Consider the following 22,429-nt stretch of genomic DNA (forward strand, 5'->3'; position numbering starts at 1 on the left):
CAGATGGAAGCTCTATACTTGGCACCCTTATATACGGATTAAAGTTGATATTAGCAATTTACAGGTATCCTAGCCTGCTGTTTCAAATGTCTAATCACTTTTTGTTGGTAACCAATAATGGAAACAGTTTCTCTTGTTTAATTTTGGACACAGTTTTCTTTATCTCTTTATTATATACCACTTAAGATTAAATCTTCAAGTCATAGATAGCTACAGATCTACTGTGGGAACCAAATCACTTTTAAAAGCTAAAAATACACAATAAATCACTATTTGAGTAAAATTACTAAGTTTGCCAGTAGTTGGAAGTATTATGTCAGGGAGTGAGAATGTTTCAGATATATTTCCATTCATTTGTGTCATTAATGCTTCAACTATGAGCATGGTAATTTTTAACATCCTTTTTAACCATCACATAGCCATGAAACTATAAATGCTGTAGCTTTGAATTTACGTAGTATATCTTTATGAAATATGGCAAGCTTTTAGTAAAGAGTCTATTTACACAAAAAACCAAATGTTGTAATAAAGTATTTTTACTAAAGGTTTGCCTCTGAATTTACAAAGCCTTTACTGAATCAGTGTGAGTGCAAGGGGATTTTCATGTTAAGAATAAAAGATACTTTTTGGTTTCATTTTACAGTTTTCATATTTCACTTGCATAACACCTAAAAACTAAATGAATATCAACATTTTTTTTATATCTACTATTTTCTGTACATTATCACTAACTGTAATAAATAAGTAATGTCGGGTAAAACAAAAAGCTGAAAAATATGAAATAAGTCTACCATTTTTCTTTCTAGAATAACTGCTTGTTGTGATAGATAATTACACAATATTTATTCTTACAGCCAAAGCTAATAGACTTAAATCTTGGTATTGTTTAAGTTTGTTTTACTGCTGCACTTATAGATCAGAAAATTATTTGTCATGGTGGGGTAGCTTAACATAAACAGATGATTGAGTTACTAGCATATGTGGTTAAATTACAGTTATTTTTTGCACATAACTTTGTGATAGGTACATGCTAAAATGAGTAATTTATTTAATTTTGCATTTAGATTTTCATATTGTACTGAATAAGTATCTCACTTTTTCATTCTAGTAATTTTTATAATAATTAATAAAAATTAACATAAAAAAACAAGAACTATATTTTTGTGTTCTCAAAATGCAGACAGATCTTAACCCTATGTTTTCTTAGAGAGGTTGTTAGTACTGGCTTAGTTTATTTTGAATTTTGATCAAAGCTACACAAGAGCTGTCTGCACTAACTGCCCTTAATTCAGCAGTGTAAGACTAGAGGAAAGGCAGCTCGTCATCACCACCCACTGCCAAGTCTTGAGCTACTTTTGTACCAATGAATTGGGGGTTTGGCCATCACATTATAATGCTCCCACAGCTGAAAGGGCGAGCAATGCTAGTGTGATGAGGATTTGAACACACAACCTTCAGACTATGAGTCGAGTGCCTTAACCACCTGGCCATGCTGGACCTGTTTGTAATTAAAGTAATTTTTATGTACTTCACATATGAAATTTAGAACATAAAATATTATCACACAGACACAAAAATAAATGTCCTAAAATTACTATAATTAAACTGGCTTTCTAGGTAAGATATAAATGGGTATAAAAAAAAATTCCATTAGCTGGTTGATATGATCTCAATGATAGCAAACAATGAAACTGAAACAGAATAGAAGTTAGACTTTTCTTTGTATAGGTTATAAATAATTCATTAATTAGAGAGAATTCACACTTTTTTAAAAATAGGATAAGACAATATGTCATATTTAAATAGACTAAGAAGATTGGAGACTACAAGTTTATGGCTTTAGTTTTATGCACTTGTGTAATTTTTGTCAAACTGAGAATATCATATAAGGATTGAAAGAAAATCTAAGATGAGTAATATTGGAGAAGAGAAACATCAAGTGGCACGGAGTAGTGATGATTGAGAATTTATTCAAATATTTTCTAAAACAAAGAAACTAAAACTTCCATCAAAATTGAAATTATAAAGTACATTTTGATTCTTTTTTTTACTGGCACACCTTGATATGCATAAAGTTAGTTATGTAGTTAAATTTTGAATGTAACTAAAAAGATTGATTTGAATTTTAAATGGAAAAAAAAAAAGAAATAGAGTTGATACTAGGAAAATATCTGTTAAATTAGGGGCATTGGTTACTAGAATATGAATATTTTCTTGAAATTTTTTCAATGGGTTAAGTTTTTGTTGTTGTTTTTTTTCATAGTATTTGCTTGAAAACACAGATGAGCTATGGGAAGTACACTGCAAACGAGATTTTAGAGGAAGGAATCCAGATGAAGAAGAAACTTGGCGAGAACTGTACTTGGTAGACAGTCTTTAATTTCTTGAAGAAATATCTGAAAATTAAAAACAATGTTGATTGGAATTTAGCACATAAATCTGTTTATAAATGTATTCCAGCTTGTAAGTGTTTGAAAATTTGAAATTGCATGGATCAGTGAGATATGTCTGAATAGTAAATCATACAAGTGCACAAGTTATTCATGGTTCTTTGTTGAAAAAAAAAGACTTACAAATAAATGAACTCATTCATGATATATAGGAAAAGTAATCATTTGAATCCTTCTAAAATGTATATTTTTGGTCCATTTTGATTCATGTTTAATTTTATCCAATTTCTTAAAAATATTAATACTATAAGACATGTCTTGTTTTAAATGGGTGACATTTGTTGGTTTTTAGAGACTTTTTGATGAAAGGGAGGCCAAACTGAAGAGAATAACAGCAAATATTTCAAAAACAATGTCAAAATACATTCCAGGTAATAACTAATTTATAACCTTGTGATGTGAATGATCATGCTTTATCTGAGTTTTTGTAGTTTGATACAATAGTCAGTAATTTAAATCATAGTAATGCAGTATTTCATTCTTTTGTTCTTATATAAATGTATATTTATATATACATTACTGAAAAACATAATATAACAATTACCAAAAAGTAATTGTAGTTCTAATACATAGAAATTATAATGTATTGGATATGAATTTGAGTATAAAATGTGATAATGTTTTCCAACTTCACTGCAACTTGCTACATCAAAGCTTTGAACCTCTGGAGTGAGTTTTCAAATGCTGGAACTATTATTTTCTTCAGAATGGATTTGTAATAAATATTGTTCGTCATGTGGTTATGTGGCTTTTTGAAAGATGCATTAGAACAAAGATCTCAAATATTGTAGAGAAAATATGAGGAATGAGGTAATTAAATAGTAATTACTACGGAATTTACTCTGATTAATTTATATTTTAGTTTAACAACTAATAAAATCCTACAATTACTTTTACTTGTAATGTACAAAATCAGTTTTATATGTCTGTAGATGGACATAAATTTGGTTTGAGAGTGAGATAGTTGCTATCCAACTTGCAAGGACTGCCTACAATACTTGCTTAAATATTTACCATGTTCTGGTCTTCATCAAGATGTAGTTGACTAGTGAGTAATTTAGGGTGTAATAGAATATGTGACCCTTTCCCATGTAAGTTATTCCAGTGTTTTCAGATTTATGCCTGTCATTCACTAATAAATGAAGAGCCATTTAATGCAGTGATTGAAAGTTTAACTTATTGTCAATATACACATATGTAATAATGTCTTGTACATTTTCTTATTGTTGTTGTTTACTCCTTTAGCAACTGGCTTTACCTGAGTACATTTCTGGTATTCATTTTCAGTAAAACTATTTTGCCAGTTATTATTTCTACCTAGCTCTATAAGGGGCTGGCCAAATCATCTAACCTTGGAAACCACCATAAAGAATTAGAAAATTATTATTTTTTTGCATTCTAGAATGACTGCAAATTATAATACAAAAACACAAATGTTTAGCTTAAGTAGTTGAAATCTCATTATACAATTATATATATTATAACAATTATATAAGATTATATAATTATGCATATTACTTTTTATTATACCGTTATACATATTCTTTTTATTATGTTGACCTATTCAACCACATCTGGCTATCATTACAGTTGTTGCAATGACATGATGCATGTACACTCACATTACTGAATTCAAGAATATAAAAGTGGCCTTCACAAAGTGACCTGTTTTGGCTGTATTTTATGGACTAGTATTTTGTAAAATACACTCACATTTCAGTTATAATGCATTATATGTGTACAAAAATATTTACTACTTACAAATAATTTCTTAAACTTATTTTTCTTAAAATATAAAACAGTAAATAAAGAAGTATAGCAAACAATTATCTTTTCTAGCTACGAACTTTCTATTGGTCTGGTGCTTGCTTTTGGTTGCTAAACCTTTTCAATTTTCACACATGAAGAACATGATATGAAATGCTTTTTTTCAGATTCTAGATATACATTTTAAAGTTACCAAAAATCATAAATTACTGTATCAATACTATAGAATTCCACTATAATTTATCAAGCTTACTAAGCTATTTGGGTCTAAAAACTTTAAAGGTTTGAGCTCACTAAAATCTTGCCTTGTTGTTTTGATTTTTGTGTAAAAAGAACAAGTTTTGTATTTGTACATTTCAAACAGGCTGAGAAAGCCATAAGGGGACAGTATGAAGTGAAGGTGCAAAATGAAAATCAATCCACATAATATTAAATTTTATTACACACAATTATATAAAAGACTAACTTTCAGTCACAAAACAGATAATCATTTTGTAAGTATAAATTGATGTAGGGAAGGCAGTGACAAAAATGTTGCAAACAAGACATAAGGATGATAAAGCTATCTATAGATTAACCACATGTGGCTTTTGATATTAAAATTTCCATATTATACTTTAAAATGTGTATTTAACTAAAATATTATTGTAGCTGGAAGTTATTTATATTCTTGATTATTGGAATGCAGTTTGTTTATCTTTCTATCATGGTTATGTCAAGGTAGGCATAAATGTAGTGTAATTAAGTGACTAATTGGCTAATTTAAATATTTAAGTTTATCATAAAGAGGACTTTTTAACAAGGCTTTTATTTAGCCTTATTTGAGTGAGTTGGCATAAATCTCAGTATTTACTTCTGATATGGTCTCACTTCTTCTGGCACAAAACTGTCTCACTCTTCTTTCTGTCCACTAAGCAATAGTATTATGCCACTCATATTGGCACAACTAATTTCCTCTGCTTCAATCCTCATTTCTCAATTGACATAGCTTTATTTAGGCATGTGTTTTTTCACATGTGACTACTGTCTGTGATTATGTTTATTTGCCATTTCAGTTTTCATTTCAACAGTTTTCTCTTATTATGTTTGCATTCAATTGTTTCAAAGATCTTGTTTTTTTGCAATTGATTCTTGTTATCGAATTATAAAAGCATTTTGTATGTATTTGTGAATCAGTGTATTGACAATGATAGTTCCTGTTACAGTTGACAGTACTACTGATTTGACTTCATAGGAATCAGACTTGACTTTATTCACAGAAGAGGTACAGGTTTTAATTATCAGGGAGCTGAATTTGTATTTTTAGCCAATGATTTATTTTCCTCTTTAAACCTGACAATGTTGCTGAGGAAGAATAAAATCAAGGAGAAGACAGTTTGGACTTTCTTTTTCTACCACATTTGTATTTTGGTCTGTCACAATATTCCTCTTTATGAAATTTCTCACCCTTTTTTTTCCAGCTGGTTATTCAGGTCAATAGTCCACACACATTCAATTTGTTTCTTCAGGTTCAAGACAAAAGTGATTTTGCTAGTTTTATTTTTCCTGCTTCTGTTGCAATGCCTTTGCATTTTTCACTTAGATAGAGGTTGTTGTTCTCTTTACTTTCTTTTACTTCCAGATCTCCCATTGGATCTGTGGTAAAGTTTTTGACTTGTAAACTTCATACCTACTTGTGATACCCCTTTCCTTGCTAACCTGAAGCAGTCTGTTGGAACAAAACAAATATAAATAAATGGATAAAATTGAAACTCAACTGAGTTTAGGTTATAAACTTTTTCATCATTTAAATAGGATTTATTTACTAAAATATTATTCATACAGTTACAAATGTTGTGTTTTGAGTGTCTTCCAAGGTTTCTTACATTGCTCTATACAAACACACAGCAGTTTATGTTCAGTCCATTTCATTTTTGGATGGTGGTAAATGACCAATAAAACGTTCGAACTAAGATTGATAATCTTAATTTCTGGCCATGTGATGTTTGTTGGTGTGTTAAGTAGTTGCACTTGAAGAGAAGCAAAAAGTAGTTGGATATCTCTATCTTTATAGATTCTTTGCAGTTGTGTTAAAAGTGGTATGTTTGATGTTCTGTGGTGGTTCAAACATACAACAGATAAAATTTGTAATAGAAAGCTAAACAAATTTACAGATTGTCTTGTTTCATTTACAGAATAATAAAAAAAACTATACCTATGCTCATAATTTTTCTTCTGTGATTACAGAACGACAAACAAAATTAGCTTATGTTGACACAGCTGCTAAACCTCCTCGTGAAGTAGCCCGGAAACAAGCCAGACTTGGAACAGGACTTCCAGTTAATCATCCAATGAAAGCAGGGCCACAAGGGAAAGGAACACCTCGTCCACAAGCTCCAGTGATAAATGCAATGATGTCTAGTAGCAGTTCATCCAATTCATCCAGTCAATTAAAGAGTATGTTATTTTACATACATAGATAGTGTGTGTGTGGATGTGTGTAATAAAGCTATTTTGTCCTTTGAACTCTTGATAAAGTATGTGTATATTCATGTTAATTCACAAAATCCATAATTTTCTCAAATAATTTGAAAGTATTTTATAATATTTTATATCCCAGTTTGTTTGTGTATATTCAGAGTAAGGTAAATTCTTGTGAACATATATGATTAAATGGTAAAAAAAAAAAGGTATGAAAAGCATTTATCAGTCCTTGTGTATTTATGATCAAATAAAGTTAATACTTAAACCCCAAAATTTCACATTTAATAGAAAAGGATTGCTATAGAACAGCATTTTGCAACCAGTGGTTTGCAAGAAAAATGTGGTAATAGTTCACTTATGAATATACTGTCAAATTTTCTGACGGGTAATCCAGAATCTAGTTTCTTTTATTAACATTGTATCATCAGCTATTTTTATCTTTAATAAACTGTAAGCCGTTTGTTTGTAGGAGAACTTATATTTTTTGATAAGCAATTGCAAACCTGTAGACACCCACAATGATTACTTTATAGATAGTAAGATGTTAGAAGAACATAATGGCTTTTCTACACTTTCTACATTAACATTTTAAAATTTAATATATTTAACATACTCTGTCTAGTACAGCATTTTCCAACTGGTGGTTCAGGAACTGCTTGGATTTGAGAACTAATCTTGAGAGGTTTGCAAAATAACTTTGGTAATGTTGTCTTTCTCACTTTCCTGGTTCTACAATTCCTATCAATATTTTATTTTCCATTTAATGTATTAAAATACTTACAGAAGAATAGCTTGATGCAGCACAAGATTTAAAACCATATTGCTCTTCTGTTGGGTCAAACTTTAAAACACTGTGTGTTCTTCAAGAGAAGCTCAGAAGTCTTGTTAGTTTTAGTTAACTAATTTTATTTTGAATTTTTATTACATTTCAAGAACTATATTACAGTTCCAATGAGTACTAACTGCAAACTGATGACAATATCAGAGATTTAGATTTTAATGTCAAAATGTTACATAGTATGTTTTACTGAAACTTTTTATGTTCAGTACATTCAAAAGTTTCAGTGAAACATAGTATGTAACTTTTTATGTTCAGTACATTCAAAAGTTATTTTACAAAATTTATTACTGCTGTAAGGGGTTTGCTGTAAAAACTTATTACTTAAGAGGTTTATAAAGAGAAAGAGGTTGAGAATTGCTGCTACAGAAAATAAGCTAAGCAAAATAAACAATTTTTTTTCTTGAAGTTGAGATATGTGATTAAGTGTATTGCCATCTTTATTAAACCTTCCACAAATATTAAGCTCTTATTTAATTTCTCTAGTCTATATTGGTGTATGGAGGACATATTAATGTATTTAAATATTATTATTTAAACCAGTTGAAGTTTTTTACCATTAGTTTTGGTTTGTATTTTAGTGATTGCTCCTGAAAAAGCTTTAAAGTGAAACATTGTGTGTTTAATTAAATAAAACATCTTGATGTTTTGAAGTTGTTTATTTCTAGTATTAAATCCTTGTTTAAACTGTGCAACAACTGCAGAATAGAGGTAAAAAACATTTTGAACTGAGTTACATATTAGTTACATTGTTATTAACACAATTAAAATTACTTACTCATGCTGTAAAGTTTGATAAGAAATTTTAGACAGGATCTTGAACTAATACATTATACTGAATTAATTTTATTTTTTTCAGAAAGAGAACATACAATTTTCTTTACCATCCTAAAAGTTTTGCTTTTTATTTCAATCATAGATGTAATTTTGTGTACATTTAAACATTCATTCTGTAATGTAGCATGATTTTGAGTAACATATTTCCAGTTTCTTAATTATATAAACATGAATTTAAATATAAACTTAAAGAAATTAGTTTGTTTCTTTTAATTTGGAAAAACTATTTAATTTAAAGAAACAAAGCAAGATGATTAGGATAGTTTTATTATTAACTGTGAGCAACTGATATATTACTTTTACCAGAATTATGAATTGGAAAAACTAATTTTTATTAGTTCATTATTTTTACGAAGAATGACACTAATCAATTAAGCTGAATGTTTTTCAATTAATCAAACATTATAAGGATAAATCGTAATTATAATGTTTTAATTAATTAGATAGTTTGAATAATCAAAAACATTAATAACTGGAAACAAATTTTGATTAATTGATTATATGACTAATTGGTGTAATCAGTGCTTGTAAGTAATCAAAGAAATTGCATAATTTTAATAGCAATTGTATTAGTTAGTTTTAGTCTAGGCTACATAAATGTATCAATTAACTGGAAGACCCATGGAATGTACTGTGTTTTGAAATCCAAAACAATATTAGGAAAACCTGAATTTTTATTGCTTTTGCAAAGTTTAGCCCCAGTTTAAAGACTACAAATTACAGTTGCAATAGAAATGTGTGAATTCAGTGAATAAAATGTAATGAAAATTATGGTTTGTTTATTTTGGTAAAATTTGAACAGAGTAAAGTATTGGAACGTTTTAGATAAAATACATGACTTAAACATTAGTTTCTTAATGCTTCTTTTCAGTCCAAAATAATTACTATAAGAATTGGTTCTGTTGTATTCATGAAATTAAATGTTTTTTGTCAGCATACCTACCAGTTGTGCTTGTCATTATAATTAACTGTATATTTTACACTTGTACTTTGAAGTCTTTAATGAAGTCCCAGTGACTGAAAAATGTTTATTCAACAAATCTTTGTCTTACTTCCTTACAGAACCAAAAACAGCACCATTGATGCAAAAAAACTTTGAAACTCATGAAGAATATCAGGAGATAAAAGTGATGTCTGAACAGAAAAAAGGTGAGTTACGTCTGTACGTGTAACCTAAAATTGTATTAGAATACTGCCACAAAGTTGGTAGGCTTTTATAAGCTAACCAATGTTGTCTTTCTTAAATTAATTACAGATGCCTTAATTCTTTGACCATAGTATTTATTAAATAGAGGTTCAAATTGATTTTAATAGCAAGTCTTACTTCACATAAGTTGATTAGACATGAGTAACATTTGGTACTTAATGAATTTTGGTGATTTATGGGATTTCTTTTTGTCCATAATGAATAGTAATCAGTGAAAAGTATTATGTATAAAGTTAAAAGGCATGGGTAATGCATGTTTGTTTTGTGAATGTTCATATAATTTAATTTGTATTAAAAATTATAAGTAAAATGGGATTGAAAAACCTGCCATGTAATCCAAGGTATAGTCAACACTACATAGTGTTTACTCAGATAAGTAATTTACTTGAATGTTGTTATGTCTTTATGGAAGGAAAAAACAAAAAAGTAACTTTTAGACTTTTTTGAACATTTGGGTGGTCTACCACTTTCCAGCTCTACTTATACCCTTGTTATAAAACTATGTTAGGTGTATTTAAATGTTGTGTATTAATACCATATTAGTAGTTGTGAAATACAGTTTTGTTGTATGGTGTTATTTTTAAGTTCCATTTCAGTTGTTTATAGGTTTTTTAGTACATGGGATACCTGTTATTTATGTTGTTTTTCAACTACTTAAACAAATGTTTATTTTCAGGTAATTTGAATAAAAAGAAATTTCAAGTGCCACAAAGAATTTTTAAATACATTTTGGTATAATAAAGAAATCTATATGTTTGGGAACTTGTCAGAGTTAAAAGTTCACTGTAGTCTACTGTTGCTTCAGTACATGTGGATATTGAGTTGTCAGAATCAAAGAAACTGAAATTAGAAAAGAGATGCAGGCAGTTACGACGTTGCACAGATACTTGAAAGTAGAATCAAGCATGAAATAACTTTTACGTGTATATTTTGACAAATTTTTTCTTGCATTTTTTTTTAGAAGAAAATAGTTGCCCGTTATGTACATTGCTGACAACTCCATGATCACATTGGTTACATAAAGATTGAATATGGGTGTGTGATATAAATAAGATTAAAATTAAATGTGTATAGCACTTAATGCATGTTTAAGTGAATAGACTCTTACCTATTATATATTTAAGTATGTGAAAGGTACTGTTCATAGTAAGGTATTTGTTGTACTGTTTATCTTAAGGTATTTGTCATACTGTTATATGATGAAAAAATATAATTTACTATTTTAAAATTAGCATTACAATCAAGAGAACTAATTTCTTTTTGTGATTGGAAATGCAACTTTGAAAGTGTTAAACTTTTGTTATTCTGTTACATACTGTTGTACTGATAATTACACAACTGTAGCCTGTTGTTTAATTTTCTTATTTTATTGTGATTGCAGTTTTTAGAGTTGCATTTTTAATTGGCATTATCTACATCTGGTTTGCAAGATATAAATATCAAATTCCTACAGATATTGCTCCAAATCTTATTTTTACTTGAATTTGTATTTTTGTATAATTTAAATATAAAAAAACAACAAAAACCCAGACACCAGTGATTAAGAACTTAAAATATTTTTTTTAACATAGCGTGGTACATGGTGGAATATTTTGTTTTTGAATTTCTTGTATCTAGATTATGCTTCATACTTGTAGGACAAACAATTATTTTACATCATTCACAAATTTCTATCTTTATATTTGACATGCAAAATACAAACAAACAGTTTTTAGTTTCAAATAGAAACATATTGCCTGTTGTCATTTCCTTAAAGCTTTTCTTATGTCTTATCCTTTATACGCTTTAGGCAGTTGTTTAGTGTATGTAAAAAAAGTGATAAAGTCAGATAAAAGTCTGATTTTTCTATTTCAATTTTCTTTGCAAAACGTAATGACACTTTTATTTGTGTATGTGTATGTGGAAGCATATTACACTAATATGATAGGAACATTACAAACAATTGGAATATATACTAGATTTCACTAGAACATTAGTAGGTCTTTTCAGAGCAGTGTTTTCAATACATGTAATGTGATCCTCAAAAATAAAACCACTTCATTATGCTTATAAATCGTTGTTTTTCAACTTACTGTGGCATGTTAATTATATTTAGTTATTCATTGATAATTAATTGTTCACTGTATATAGCATCTAAACATATTAGGACAATCAAAACAACTTATTTGATAACAGCAATGAATTTTTACCAATTTATCAACCAAATGACTTCAAGAATAAATTGAAAGCAACATCAAAAGAACTGTCAGTAATAATAATAATAAGAAAAAATGTAAACGTTTTTCTGTTTAAAATAAAGTCAAAGATGTTTTTTATTCAAATACAATATGCTCTTTTATTTTTTACATACCTTTTGGAAGGCTTAATGGTTTAAAAGAAGCCAGAAAGGTGAATCAATCTTGATATATTTTCTAAAGATGAATATATTTTTGTATGATCTTATGGAATTGTTATAAAGCTACCTGGATTATATTGATTCTTTGAGTTCTTATTTTGTGAATGGTTCTGTTTTTTTCCCTCAGTGAAAAAATGATTTAATTACAAACCATATATGCTGATCTTCATTTTAATTTATTATTAATGCCACCTGAATGAAAATTGTTCAGTTTATATTTTAATTTTTTTTTATTTACTTATTTATACACTTTAGTAGTAATGAAATAGGTGAAATTAATCTGAAGCAGTATAAGTGTGAAAAGTAGTTTGGGCATGTATCAAAGTGTATTAAGTTAAAAATATTTTGGTGTTGCTGTTTTCAAAAGTTAATGTTTGTTCCTTATTAACATAGACTTCAGCTAGAAATACTTTATGAAACACTGCTGCAAAATTTCTAAAATACACTTAGAATTTACACTTAGCATTGTAACTATGAGATACTTTTGACACTTTTTAAGAAAGTTCCTGATTGAAGTGTCAGTTACTTATCTCTTTTGCTTGGATTTTTACTTAAATTGTATTCATGTAGGTTTGAAATTTAATAAATTTTATTTTAATATTCTAACCATCACTACTTGCTTATAAATCTGTAAAAAAATGGACAGTAAATCTGATAATTATAAATTTTGTTGTGTCTCAATACTTTAAATTAACTGAAAGAATAGTCAATTTTTAACTAATGAATGTTTAAAATGCTGTTTGACAACATATATTTAACTAATTTTGTATTAAGTGTCAGCAGTTTAAAAAGTTTACTGATGTCAATGATATTAACTTATTATACAAGTTGATTTTTAACTTTTCATCACTTTGGATCTGAAAATTTTAATAGTAATGGAATAAATACAAAATTTTAAAATTTAAATTATTGGCTCATAGCATTGATATGGAAAAGACAATGGTAAAATGAAAGTATAAATGATGTTTTGAAAACATTATACTAGAAAATAAAACAATTTGTTTTATATTTATTAATTAATATGAGATAAATACAAGCAAATAATAAAACTTGAACAGTGAGTAACAAAGAAAGCTTTTTTTCTTTTCTTTGCATGAAGATTTTCTGTTTTATTTTGGTTTTAATGTTTTGTTTTCAGATGTCTTGATAAGTTATTGTACTGATTAATACATAACTGTGTTTTAAAGAATTTTTGATATGAATAAAAATATATCACAGGTGTGTGTGTGTCTATGTACACACACACACACACACACACACACACAACAGAGAATTTAATAAAAATTTTATAATTTTGAAAAATCACTACCTATTGATCATAGCATAAAAATGCTAAGTGGATAAAAATAAACTTTATAGTTTTGTTAATTTACTTTATGAAGATAAATATTTTTTGTTAAATATGTAGACATTGTGGTCCAAGTTTCAGATTTATGTGATGGTTGTAAAATTTTACATTGAATTGATTAGAAAGTAAATAAAAATGTATTTGTCATTTTTTCTGTTATACTGGTATCATAAGTTTATTTTCTTGTCAAGTATATGAATTGTGGACTAGTCCTTTATTCAGAAGTGATATAACAAACTAACAAGCAAGATACTTTTTTTGTTGTTGTTAGCATTGTATTAAGAGCTGAAGTTGTTTTGTAAAAGTTGTATAACTAATTCTAAAACTTAACTGTACATGGCAAGCTTTTTTTCTTCAGTATTATGAATGCATGAATTTAGGTATTAGTTTAGTCAGTTTTTGAATATCCAAATAACATATGATAAAAAATATTTGTGCTCAAAAGAGTTTTTCAGATAATAATCAAGACTGCTTTATTAAATTTCTATAATACCATGCAGCATTGTGAATTTGTATGTATAGCAATTAATATAGTTTACAACAAAGAAAACAATAACTTAGAGTTAAATATTATCATATTTATATGAAATTAGGAGTGATGTACATAAATCACTATTGACTAGCTTAGGTTAAGTGGTACATCTTTGTTATAAAGCAGAAGATGAATTTATTCAAGTTTTGTGTAATATGTATATTTTATGTCTCTAAGAAATATTGACAATGGTAGTTTCAGATTTAATTAACTTGCACTCTTTGTAATATATCTCTTCTTTAATGTTCTCGTATTTTCTGAAAGTTTTTCTAGACATTTTCTTTATCATCAACCAAACATACATTTTTAACTCATTATATTATAAAAGTATAAAGATGTTATGTGGGATATTATTGAATACAGCACAGAAGGCCAATGCAAAAATATATTTTGTCCCTTGAATTGAAAGAGCATACTCTGGATCAAGTCGTTTTCGACCAGTTGAACAATTTATTGATCTACATGAAAGACCATCTTAAATCCTTTATTTGATATATATATTATTTACCTATTACATTATTAAGTAGTAAACAGAATGGCTAGTCTTTAGGGAATGGGCTGTTTTAAAAATATAACTTTTAAATCGGTGATATTAAACATTTCCCACTTCATTACAGTTGTATTTTGTTAATTCAAAACTGATCAATTCAGATCCATTTGAACAGGATCACAACTTTTCAGAAAGATTAAACAAAGTTCTTCAGTGTGCATCTAGCTGGTAAAGATTCAGTATGTTCATTTGAAAATGTTGAGAAGACCATACCTTTTTGAGTGCATATCTAATATTGTAAAAATGCCACACTGTTTGATTAGAGTAGCCCAGTAATTAGTGGTTGGTGCTTCCTTCCCTTTGGGCTTGTGAATTAAGATGAGGAATGTTTAGCATAGTCTTGGTATGTATTTACATGACCATTGAAACAAACAAAGCCAAAATTTTTTAAACTCTGTCATGACTAGAAGGGTATCACCAAATTCCCTAATTTACATTATTTTCATGGTGAAAAATAAAATTAATTATCTACCAAATATTTTTTTTCTATTTTTCTTGTAACTACTTTTAATTAAGGGAAGTTGGAGTTAAGAAATTATTGCAAATTTTCTTGTCTATGGTGAAGATTTTCAAGATTGAAGGTAAAGTTTATTTTAGATAATGTAATTATTACCTGAACGAGTTCAGCATTTTAAAAGTTTTTTGATAAAACATTATGTAATATAAATATTAGTGTTCTAGATATTCTACAAACAGCCATCAGAAGCATAAAGTGTGAGATTGTCAGTGTAATTTTGTTTTACCAACTTTTAATATCTCATTATGAAGAGTGTAAGATATAAACAAGAATAGATGGTGATATCTGAAATAATATCAGCTCATGCTAAAATGAATTTAAAGGAAAGTCACCATTGTAGGTTTATTTCATGAAGATATAAACTCTGATAGTATAAATTAAAACATGAAAGTAATTTATAATAAAAAAATACATATATTTATTTTCCAGTCTAACAATTATTTTTAAAAATGTAAATACTTTTATTTCTAATAACATGCTATTTGAATTGCATTTTAAAGTAAATGATAATTATATCGTGAATTTGAGTTTCAGTGAAAAATATAAGCATATAAAACAATTGAATGTGATGAGAATAATATCAAAGTTTAAAATAGCATTATAAGTTGTTAAGATGCATTACAATGCCCACTTAAAGTAAATTGTGTTGAAATTTCTTCTGTTGATTCTGACAACTAAGAATTATGAGCTATTACAAGATGTACTGGTGTGGTGGTAGATTATGGTTATCTTCAATTAAAAATAAGTACACCCATGCATGTTATGTGTGTTTGTGTGTAAATATATTTGCATATGTATGTATAAACACACACACACACACCATCTTGTATAAATCCAAACATTTATTATACATAGTGGTAGGTAAGTTGAGATTGTTTTTAAACATCTGTTTTAAGATGACAGAGTATGTCATAAGGTGGGAAAAATTTATGGATGTTGTGCTTTTTTTTCTGTCAAACTACAGATTGTGTACTGAATGTGATGTGAAAACAAAATAAAAGCATAATGAAATTCTGACTTTTTAATGAGACATTTCAAGCTCAACTCATATTAGCTTGCATTAAGGTGAATTAATTCAGGTTACATTGTTTCAGATTTAAACATTTTTTTTTAACTTACAGTTGTATTTTTTTAAACAGATAAATTCAGATTCACATGAACAGGATCGCACCTTTTCTGACTGAACATACTATAGGTCTACTGAAAGTAGACCATTTTATAGTCAAATTTGTTCACAATTGATCTACCTGGTAAAGCTCGAGTAGGTTCATTTGAGGTGAAAAATATTTGAAGAGAAATTTCAATAACTTCTAGTCCAAACAACTTCCTAAATAGATTGAAATTAAAATTTAATCCTGTAAATAATGTAGATAATATATGTGTCTAACTAGGAAAATGCAGTCTCATAAAAAATGTGAATATAATGCATTAATTAATTACTTAAGAAGTCTCACTTATATAATTATTATCATAGATTAACCCAATAACATTACATGAAATTCAGGTGTTTTTAGCAGAATGTTCAATTGTGGTGTGAAATCACTTTTTTTAAAAATTAATAGAAATTGCAAAATAATAAAAATTAGGAAATGAAACTAAACAAACAAAACTGGAAATATAGATTTAAGGTTTTTTTATTTAAAAATAAATTCCCCAAATAATAAGTATATATTCATATCAAACAATAATAATCACAAGAACATCTTTATACAATTCAGATATTAACAAATAACAAAATAAGAAACACTAAATATTAACAGTTTGGAATTTCTATTTCAATGAATAAATAGTTTTCAGGTAAGGAACTGTTTAATTTTATGTGCGAGTTAGACCTATTATTGAACATAGTCTGTAAAAGTTGAATGTTATGGGTTGAAAAGTAAGTTATCATTAAGTGGACAGGACTTTATTTTTAATAAATAATAAAAATGGTTTGTTTTGAATTTCTCACAAAGCTTCTTGTGGGTCATTTCCACTAGCCATCCCTAGTTTAGCAGTGTAAGACTAGAGGGTAGGCAACTAGTCATCATCACCCACTGCCAACTCTTGGGCTACTCTTTTACCAACGAATAGTGGAATTGACTGTTACATTATAATGCCCCCATGGCTGAAAGGTCGAGCATGTTTAGTGTGATGGGGTTTCGAACTTGAGACCCTCACATCACGAGTCTTGTGCCTTAACTACCTTGCCATGGCAGGCCTAATGAAAACGAACACCAACAAAACAGAATGTTGCAATACTGGTGTTGTGAGATAAAAGAATTGTTGGAAATGATGAAACAGTAAAGAAAAAAAGAAAGAGTCAAAGTATTAAAAGATGGTGAAACAGAAAGAAACAAGAAAGCAAAAGACCGACATGAAGAAAAAAAATTTAGGGTATTAAATATAAGAAATGAGCAAGAGATAAACTGGAATGAAACTCTGAATTAAAAGAACAAGAAGTAAGGTTTAAAGATAATTCAGAGCAAAAAAAATTAAAATATGCTGTTGAAAAGTATGAAAAGGGGTCAAAACAACACAATAATGGTATTAAAAAAGATTTATACAAAGTGCAAAAATATTGTAATGACAGAATCTAACCAATACAAAAAAAATTGTGAAATACGGATAGATTATAATGAAATAATAATCTAGGATAATGAATTTGTAAATGCAAGGACAAGGACGATAAACATTTGCATCTTTACGATGATTACAACCTGAAATACCACCAAGTGAGATGTATAGAAACAGGATAACGAGAACCCATCTAGTCTACACCTGTCACCATTACTGCTTTTAGCTACAGAACTACCCTTCACAAGTATAGCTGTGTCACTTACTCAAGTTACAGAATTTAGCAGGCCATGGGTCAGGGAAAACGGGAAAAGTCAATTTATTTTATATTTTTGTTTCTGACTTAAGAAAATCGTTAATTTCGTGTAATTCAGTGATACTTCTATGACATGGATGACAAAATCACAAATTATACAGGCCTGCTATGGTTTTTATTGTCTTAAATTTTTTACATGTTCTACAGTAATTCCTGTATGCTGGATCCTAAAATGATGTACATTTTTCTCCACCACTTACAGATTTCTCACAAAACGTCATATGTACTTTCAGATAAGTGAACCATTTTAGTTGAAATCGGGCCACATTTTGTTATGCTTAAAACGTTGACAACCACTGGCTATATATTTCTCAAAACCAGTTATGATGTGAGAGTCTTATCAATCGTTCTTGAACATAAACGTTATAATGATAATTGTTCCTTGTCGTAAATGAAATAATAATTGGATCAAAATAAAGAGTATCTTCCCGATTTGTAAAAAGACCCTACGGGAAAGATTGATTGTTTGGAATTAAACGTAAATCTCCCCAATAACCTATTTATGCTCTGCTTACCACTGGTATCGAAACCCTATTTTAGCAGTCTGATTCCACAGACATGTCGCTGGGAGATTCCTACATGGAAAAAGAAATGAATATTATTTTCAAAACATTCGTAGTTGAATTATTAAAAATATGTTATTAGAAACAAAAAAAAATTGATGGTAAGTAAAAGAAAGTTGATTGGTTATTGTAAAGCACAAAGCTACACAATGGACTGTTCTCTGACAATGACAAATTTTGAAACCTCGAAGACCAGCAGAATAGAATAAAAACTGAAGATAAAGATGAGTTTAACAGTATTGGTTTAATAGTTATGTCTTTGTTTTGAAGATGTTTTGATATTACAGTACGCTCATGAGATCGAGATATTAGTTTATTATTGAGATTATGCAGTGCTTGTTTGTTTGAGTGTAGGCGATGTGTTATTGCGTTCTAAATCCAAGGACCATATTACAATGAAAGTAATGTGAATACTTTCAGGAAAAAGTTTCACTTACAGTTTTTATTTAATGTAATAAACATCATTATTTAAAAGCAAAATGAAAAGTTTGGCACTTGAGTGATTTAATATCGAAATAAAATTTTACTGTTAGTAAGGGAAATGTTTGTGCCAGTTTTCGTAGCTTCTGGCCCGGCGTGGCCATGTGGTTAAGGTACTCGACTCGTAACATGTAGGTCGTGGGTTTGAATCCCCGTCACACCAAACATGCCCTTTTATAATGTGACGGTCAGTCCCACTATTCGTTGATAAAGGAGTTGGCGGTGGGTAATGATGACTAACTGCCTTCCCTCTAGTCTTACACTGCAAAATTAGGAACGGCTAGCCCTCGTGTAGCTTTGTGCGAAATTCAAAAACAAACAAACTAACTAAACGTGAGATTTCAGTTTGTAGATTTAGAAAACTAGTTTATCAACTATTTTATATTTTAAGACAGATAATTTCCTCACATAGGCTTTGAAACAGTGTTTCAGTAATATATATTATCTTTTCAATAAAGGGTTTATAAATCGTCAATTACAAATCAGTGTTCAAATTGAAGAACGTTGATATATAACTCACACGTCTAGCTTTGTTTTGTTTTTTATGATAAAAATTACTTCCTATGAAAATCAGTTTCTGTTACATATGTTTGAACAACTAATGAAAGTCTCCACTTATATTTCATTATGGGTCAATATACTATCATTAATATATGTAAGTAAAATCACAGATTTATCAAGTGTCACATACACTGAAACATTTATTAACAAAATCTCAAAAATTAGGTATACCAATATATACTATTTTTGATAACATTTTCGTTTATAAGCAACAAAACAACAGCCTAATGTTCTAGCATGTTATTAGCCAAATTAAGTAAAACACTGTAAACGAAACGTAAGGGACATAATTAATATGATCATAAAAAGTTCCTAATTTATAAATTCTACAGATACATCACACACTTGAAATCCATAACTAATTTAAGTAGCCTCTGAACATTAGTTCTTAATCTTGCATTACACCTCCCTGGCACTTAAAACCGATGTTTCTCCATAGCCTAATAAACTATCATTATTATATGCAAGTAAAGTCACAGACTGGTTAAGTATCACACATATTGAAGCATTTATTGAAAAACTTCACGTTACAAAAAGATGACTTTATCCAAGATTTATCACAAATACGTGCATAAATTCTACTTTTGAAGCTTTTAAAATCACAAAACGAAAAATTTCTTAAGAAAACCTTTCAGTTTTGTTGCTTCTACAATAAAATCACAATACAGTATGCTAAATATACATTTAGGAACTTTTCAATATTTGCGGGTAAATAAGGAATTTATTTTCTGTTTTTAAGTTACTAATTTCTGTTTGCGATTTAAATGTTCTTTCGCTGTTTTTTAACTAAGAGCAAAAATACACAAAGGGCTATCTGTGCTCTGCCCACCACAGGTAACAAATCCCGGTTTTTAACGTTGTAAATCCGCAGTCATATCGCTCTGTCACTAGGGGGCTTTCTAATTAGAACTCAGATATTTGTAGTTAAAAATTACTACTGTTTACAAATACAACTTATCAAGATCTACTCGTAGTCTGTTTTCTTCAGAGTGTATTTGTTTATGTACATAAAGAAATGCCAGTATCATCCATCTTAAAATTAGGGTTGTTGTCTTCAAATTTATTCGAGGGACCACTTACAATTGGATACCCTTTGATAATTAGGAATTGAAGCACTCTATTTTCTCATGGACTAACTACAGTCTTTGAGCTTATGGCTGTGTTGCAAAATAATAAACAACGTTTCAGCTTTATTTCTCATGAGCTGAACTGCTATTTTACAATAAAAACATTCTTTGACTGAGCTAAACTATGGACTTGGGACATGTTGCAAAATAATAGTTGTAAAATGCTAACGAAATACGAACGTTGAACACACCTGTCAAGAACAACTAACATTGTCTGCATATCAGTGATAATGGAGAGGATTCTCGCGTAACGTAACTATAAGTAGACAGATATGTAAGTTTAAACAATTCTGTTCATGGATGTGAAATGTAATGAGATACAACTCAGTTGGAATAATATGTTTATTCAAGACAGACTATAGAGGATGAGAAACTGTATGTACAGGTAACCTTTAACGTTATTTAACGTCAAGCCCTTAGTCACGGGACACCAATCACTAACGAAAGATGAGTCCACTATAAAATTGTTGGATCAATAATTTCTAAGTTTACTCCCATGGGTTTGAATGGATTATGCTGCCAAACCATATAAAACGTATGTTTATGGACCAAAAGTGTCATTGTCTCCAACATCCGGGCTGTTCTAGAGTAACTTTCGGAGGTTACTCCAGAAAGTTTCAGGCTTTCCAGTTGCTTCAATACGTTTAGCTAAGTTCCTGAGAATATAGATAGAAAATATCAGTTTATCTATACGTGCAAAACTTGCACTGCACTAACTCCACGTAAATTTTATCTGCTATTTTCCTTTCAGTAATAATATTGACGGGTGGAAATATAATGTATAATGCAAAAGTCATTAAGGTTAAATAAATAATACTGATAAGATTAGAAACTTTATGGAACCACTCACGACTGCATACCTGACTTTTCAAATACATTTGTCATAATTTATGTCTTTTTTACCAAAAGACGCTCTTTCGTTCCATAATAGAGCAGCATGTTACAGAATAACACAAACTAAAACATTTATGAATTACAATATACTGAACTGTCAAAATTAAATTAATTTGCATACAAATCTTGTATATTTCAGTTAGCATACAATTACTGTATACATTCTACTCTATTAAACTCTTCTACTGGCCTTTGTTCATTAGTTATACAGATGTTAATAACAGCAATTGAAGAACCAACCTGTTCTATTGTCATGTTTTTGTAAAACACATGTAGTACAGTTAAATATATCAATGGAAACTATAAGTTGAGACGAGATGAAATCTGTGCACGATCTTATAAAAGTATAGGAACACTGTACACTTATAGATACACTATAGACTTTGTAAAACACACCAATATGCCTGCTAAGACCATATGACTATAGAAATTTACCGTCCCTAAGACAGCTGAGTCCTCTTACCACTTTTTGGGTGTCATCCTCTTTAATGCCCATAACACAACACTTATGTAATCCTCAGGCGTCGGCATCCTTTGTGTATTACTGTATTATGTAACAGATATGTAAGCCTCGGGTGTTGGCATAATTTGAACATTATGTAGTGATTATGTAACCCTAGGCGACGGCATACTTTGGGTACAAGACAATTTCGGAAACTATTATGGCATAACAAAAATCATTTAGTTTCTGACGTATTTACTATGTTTCTTATGAAAATGTTAACCACTTTTAAATTCGTTTCCCTCATTTAATACGCTTAATGCAATTACAACTTTTCATAAATACGTTATTCTCATACAATTTCCAAAGGGTTTTAGCAAATATCAAGTATCTGAGCGGTAATTTTGAGACCTTATGCATCTTTATGGTTAACAATAAACAAGCTTTAGTAATGTAACATTTGACCACCTTCAGTTTTGTTATTTTCTAATAATTTATTCAGATTGTAATTAGTAAATATAAACAGCCCCCTCTGGGACAGCGGTAAGTCTTCTTATTTACAACGCTAAAATCAGAGGCTCTTTTC

The 22,429-nt window shown here is 29.0% G+C and overlaps 1 protein-coding gene across 2 annotated transcripts in view; it reads left to right on the plus strand.

Annotated features, from left to right (window-relative positions):
• Positions 1-15,915, plus strand: part of LOC143252880 (elongin-A-like) — a 71,542-nt gene extending 55,627 nt beyond the window's left edge. For both annotated transcript variants that reach the window (XM_076505687.1, XM_076505688.1), the window contains 5 exons: positions 2,264-2,365; positions 2,743-2,821; positions 6,444-6,653; positions 9,418-9,504; positions 10,239-15,915. In XM_076505687.1, the coding sequence (XP_076361802.1) occupies positions 2,264-2,365; positions 2,743-2,821; positions 6,444-6,653; positions 9,418-9,504; positions 10,239-10,300 (540 nt within the window). In that variant the 3' untranslated portion in view covers positions 10,301-15,915. The remainder of the gene's footprint in view (positions 1-2,263; positions 2,366-2,742; positions 2,822-6,443; positions 6,654-9,417; positions 9,505-10,238) is intronic.
• Positions 15,916-22,429: the final 6,514 nt, after the last annotated feature.

This window comes from Tachypleus tridentatus, chromosome 6 (genome assembly GCF_004210375.1).
Source record: "Tachypleus tridentatus isolate NWPU-2018 chromosome 6, ASM421037v1, whole genome shotgun sequence".
NCBI classification, from domain to species: Eukaryota; Metazoa; Arthropoda; class Merostomata; order Xiphosura; family Limulidae; genus Tachypleus; species Tachypleus tridentatus.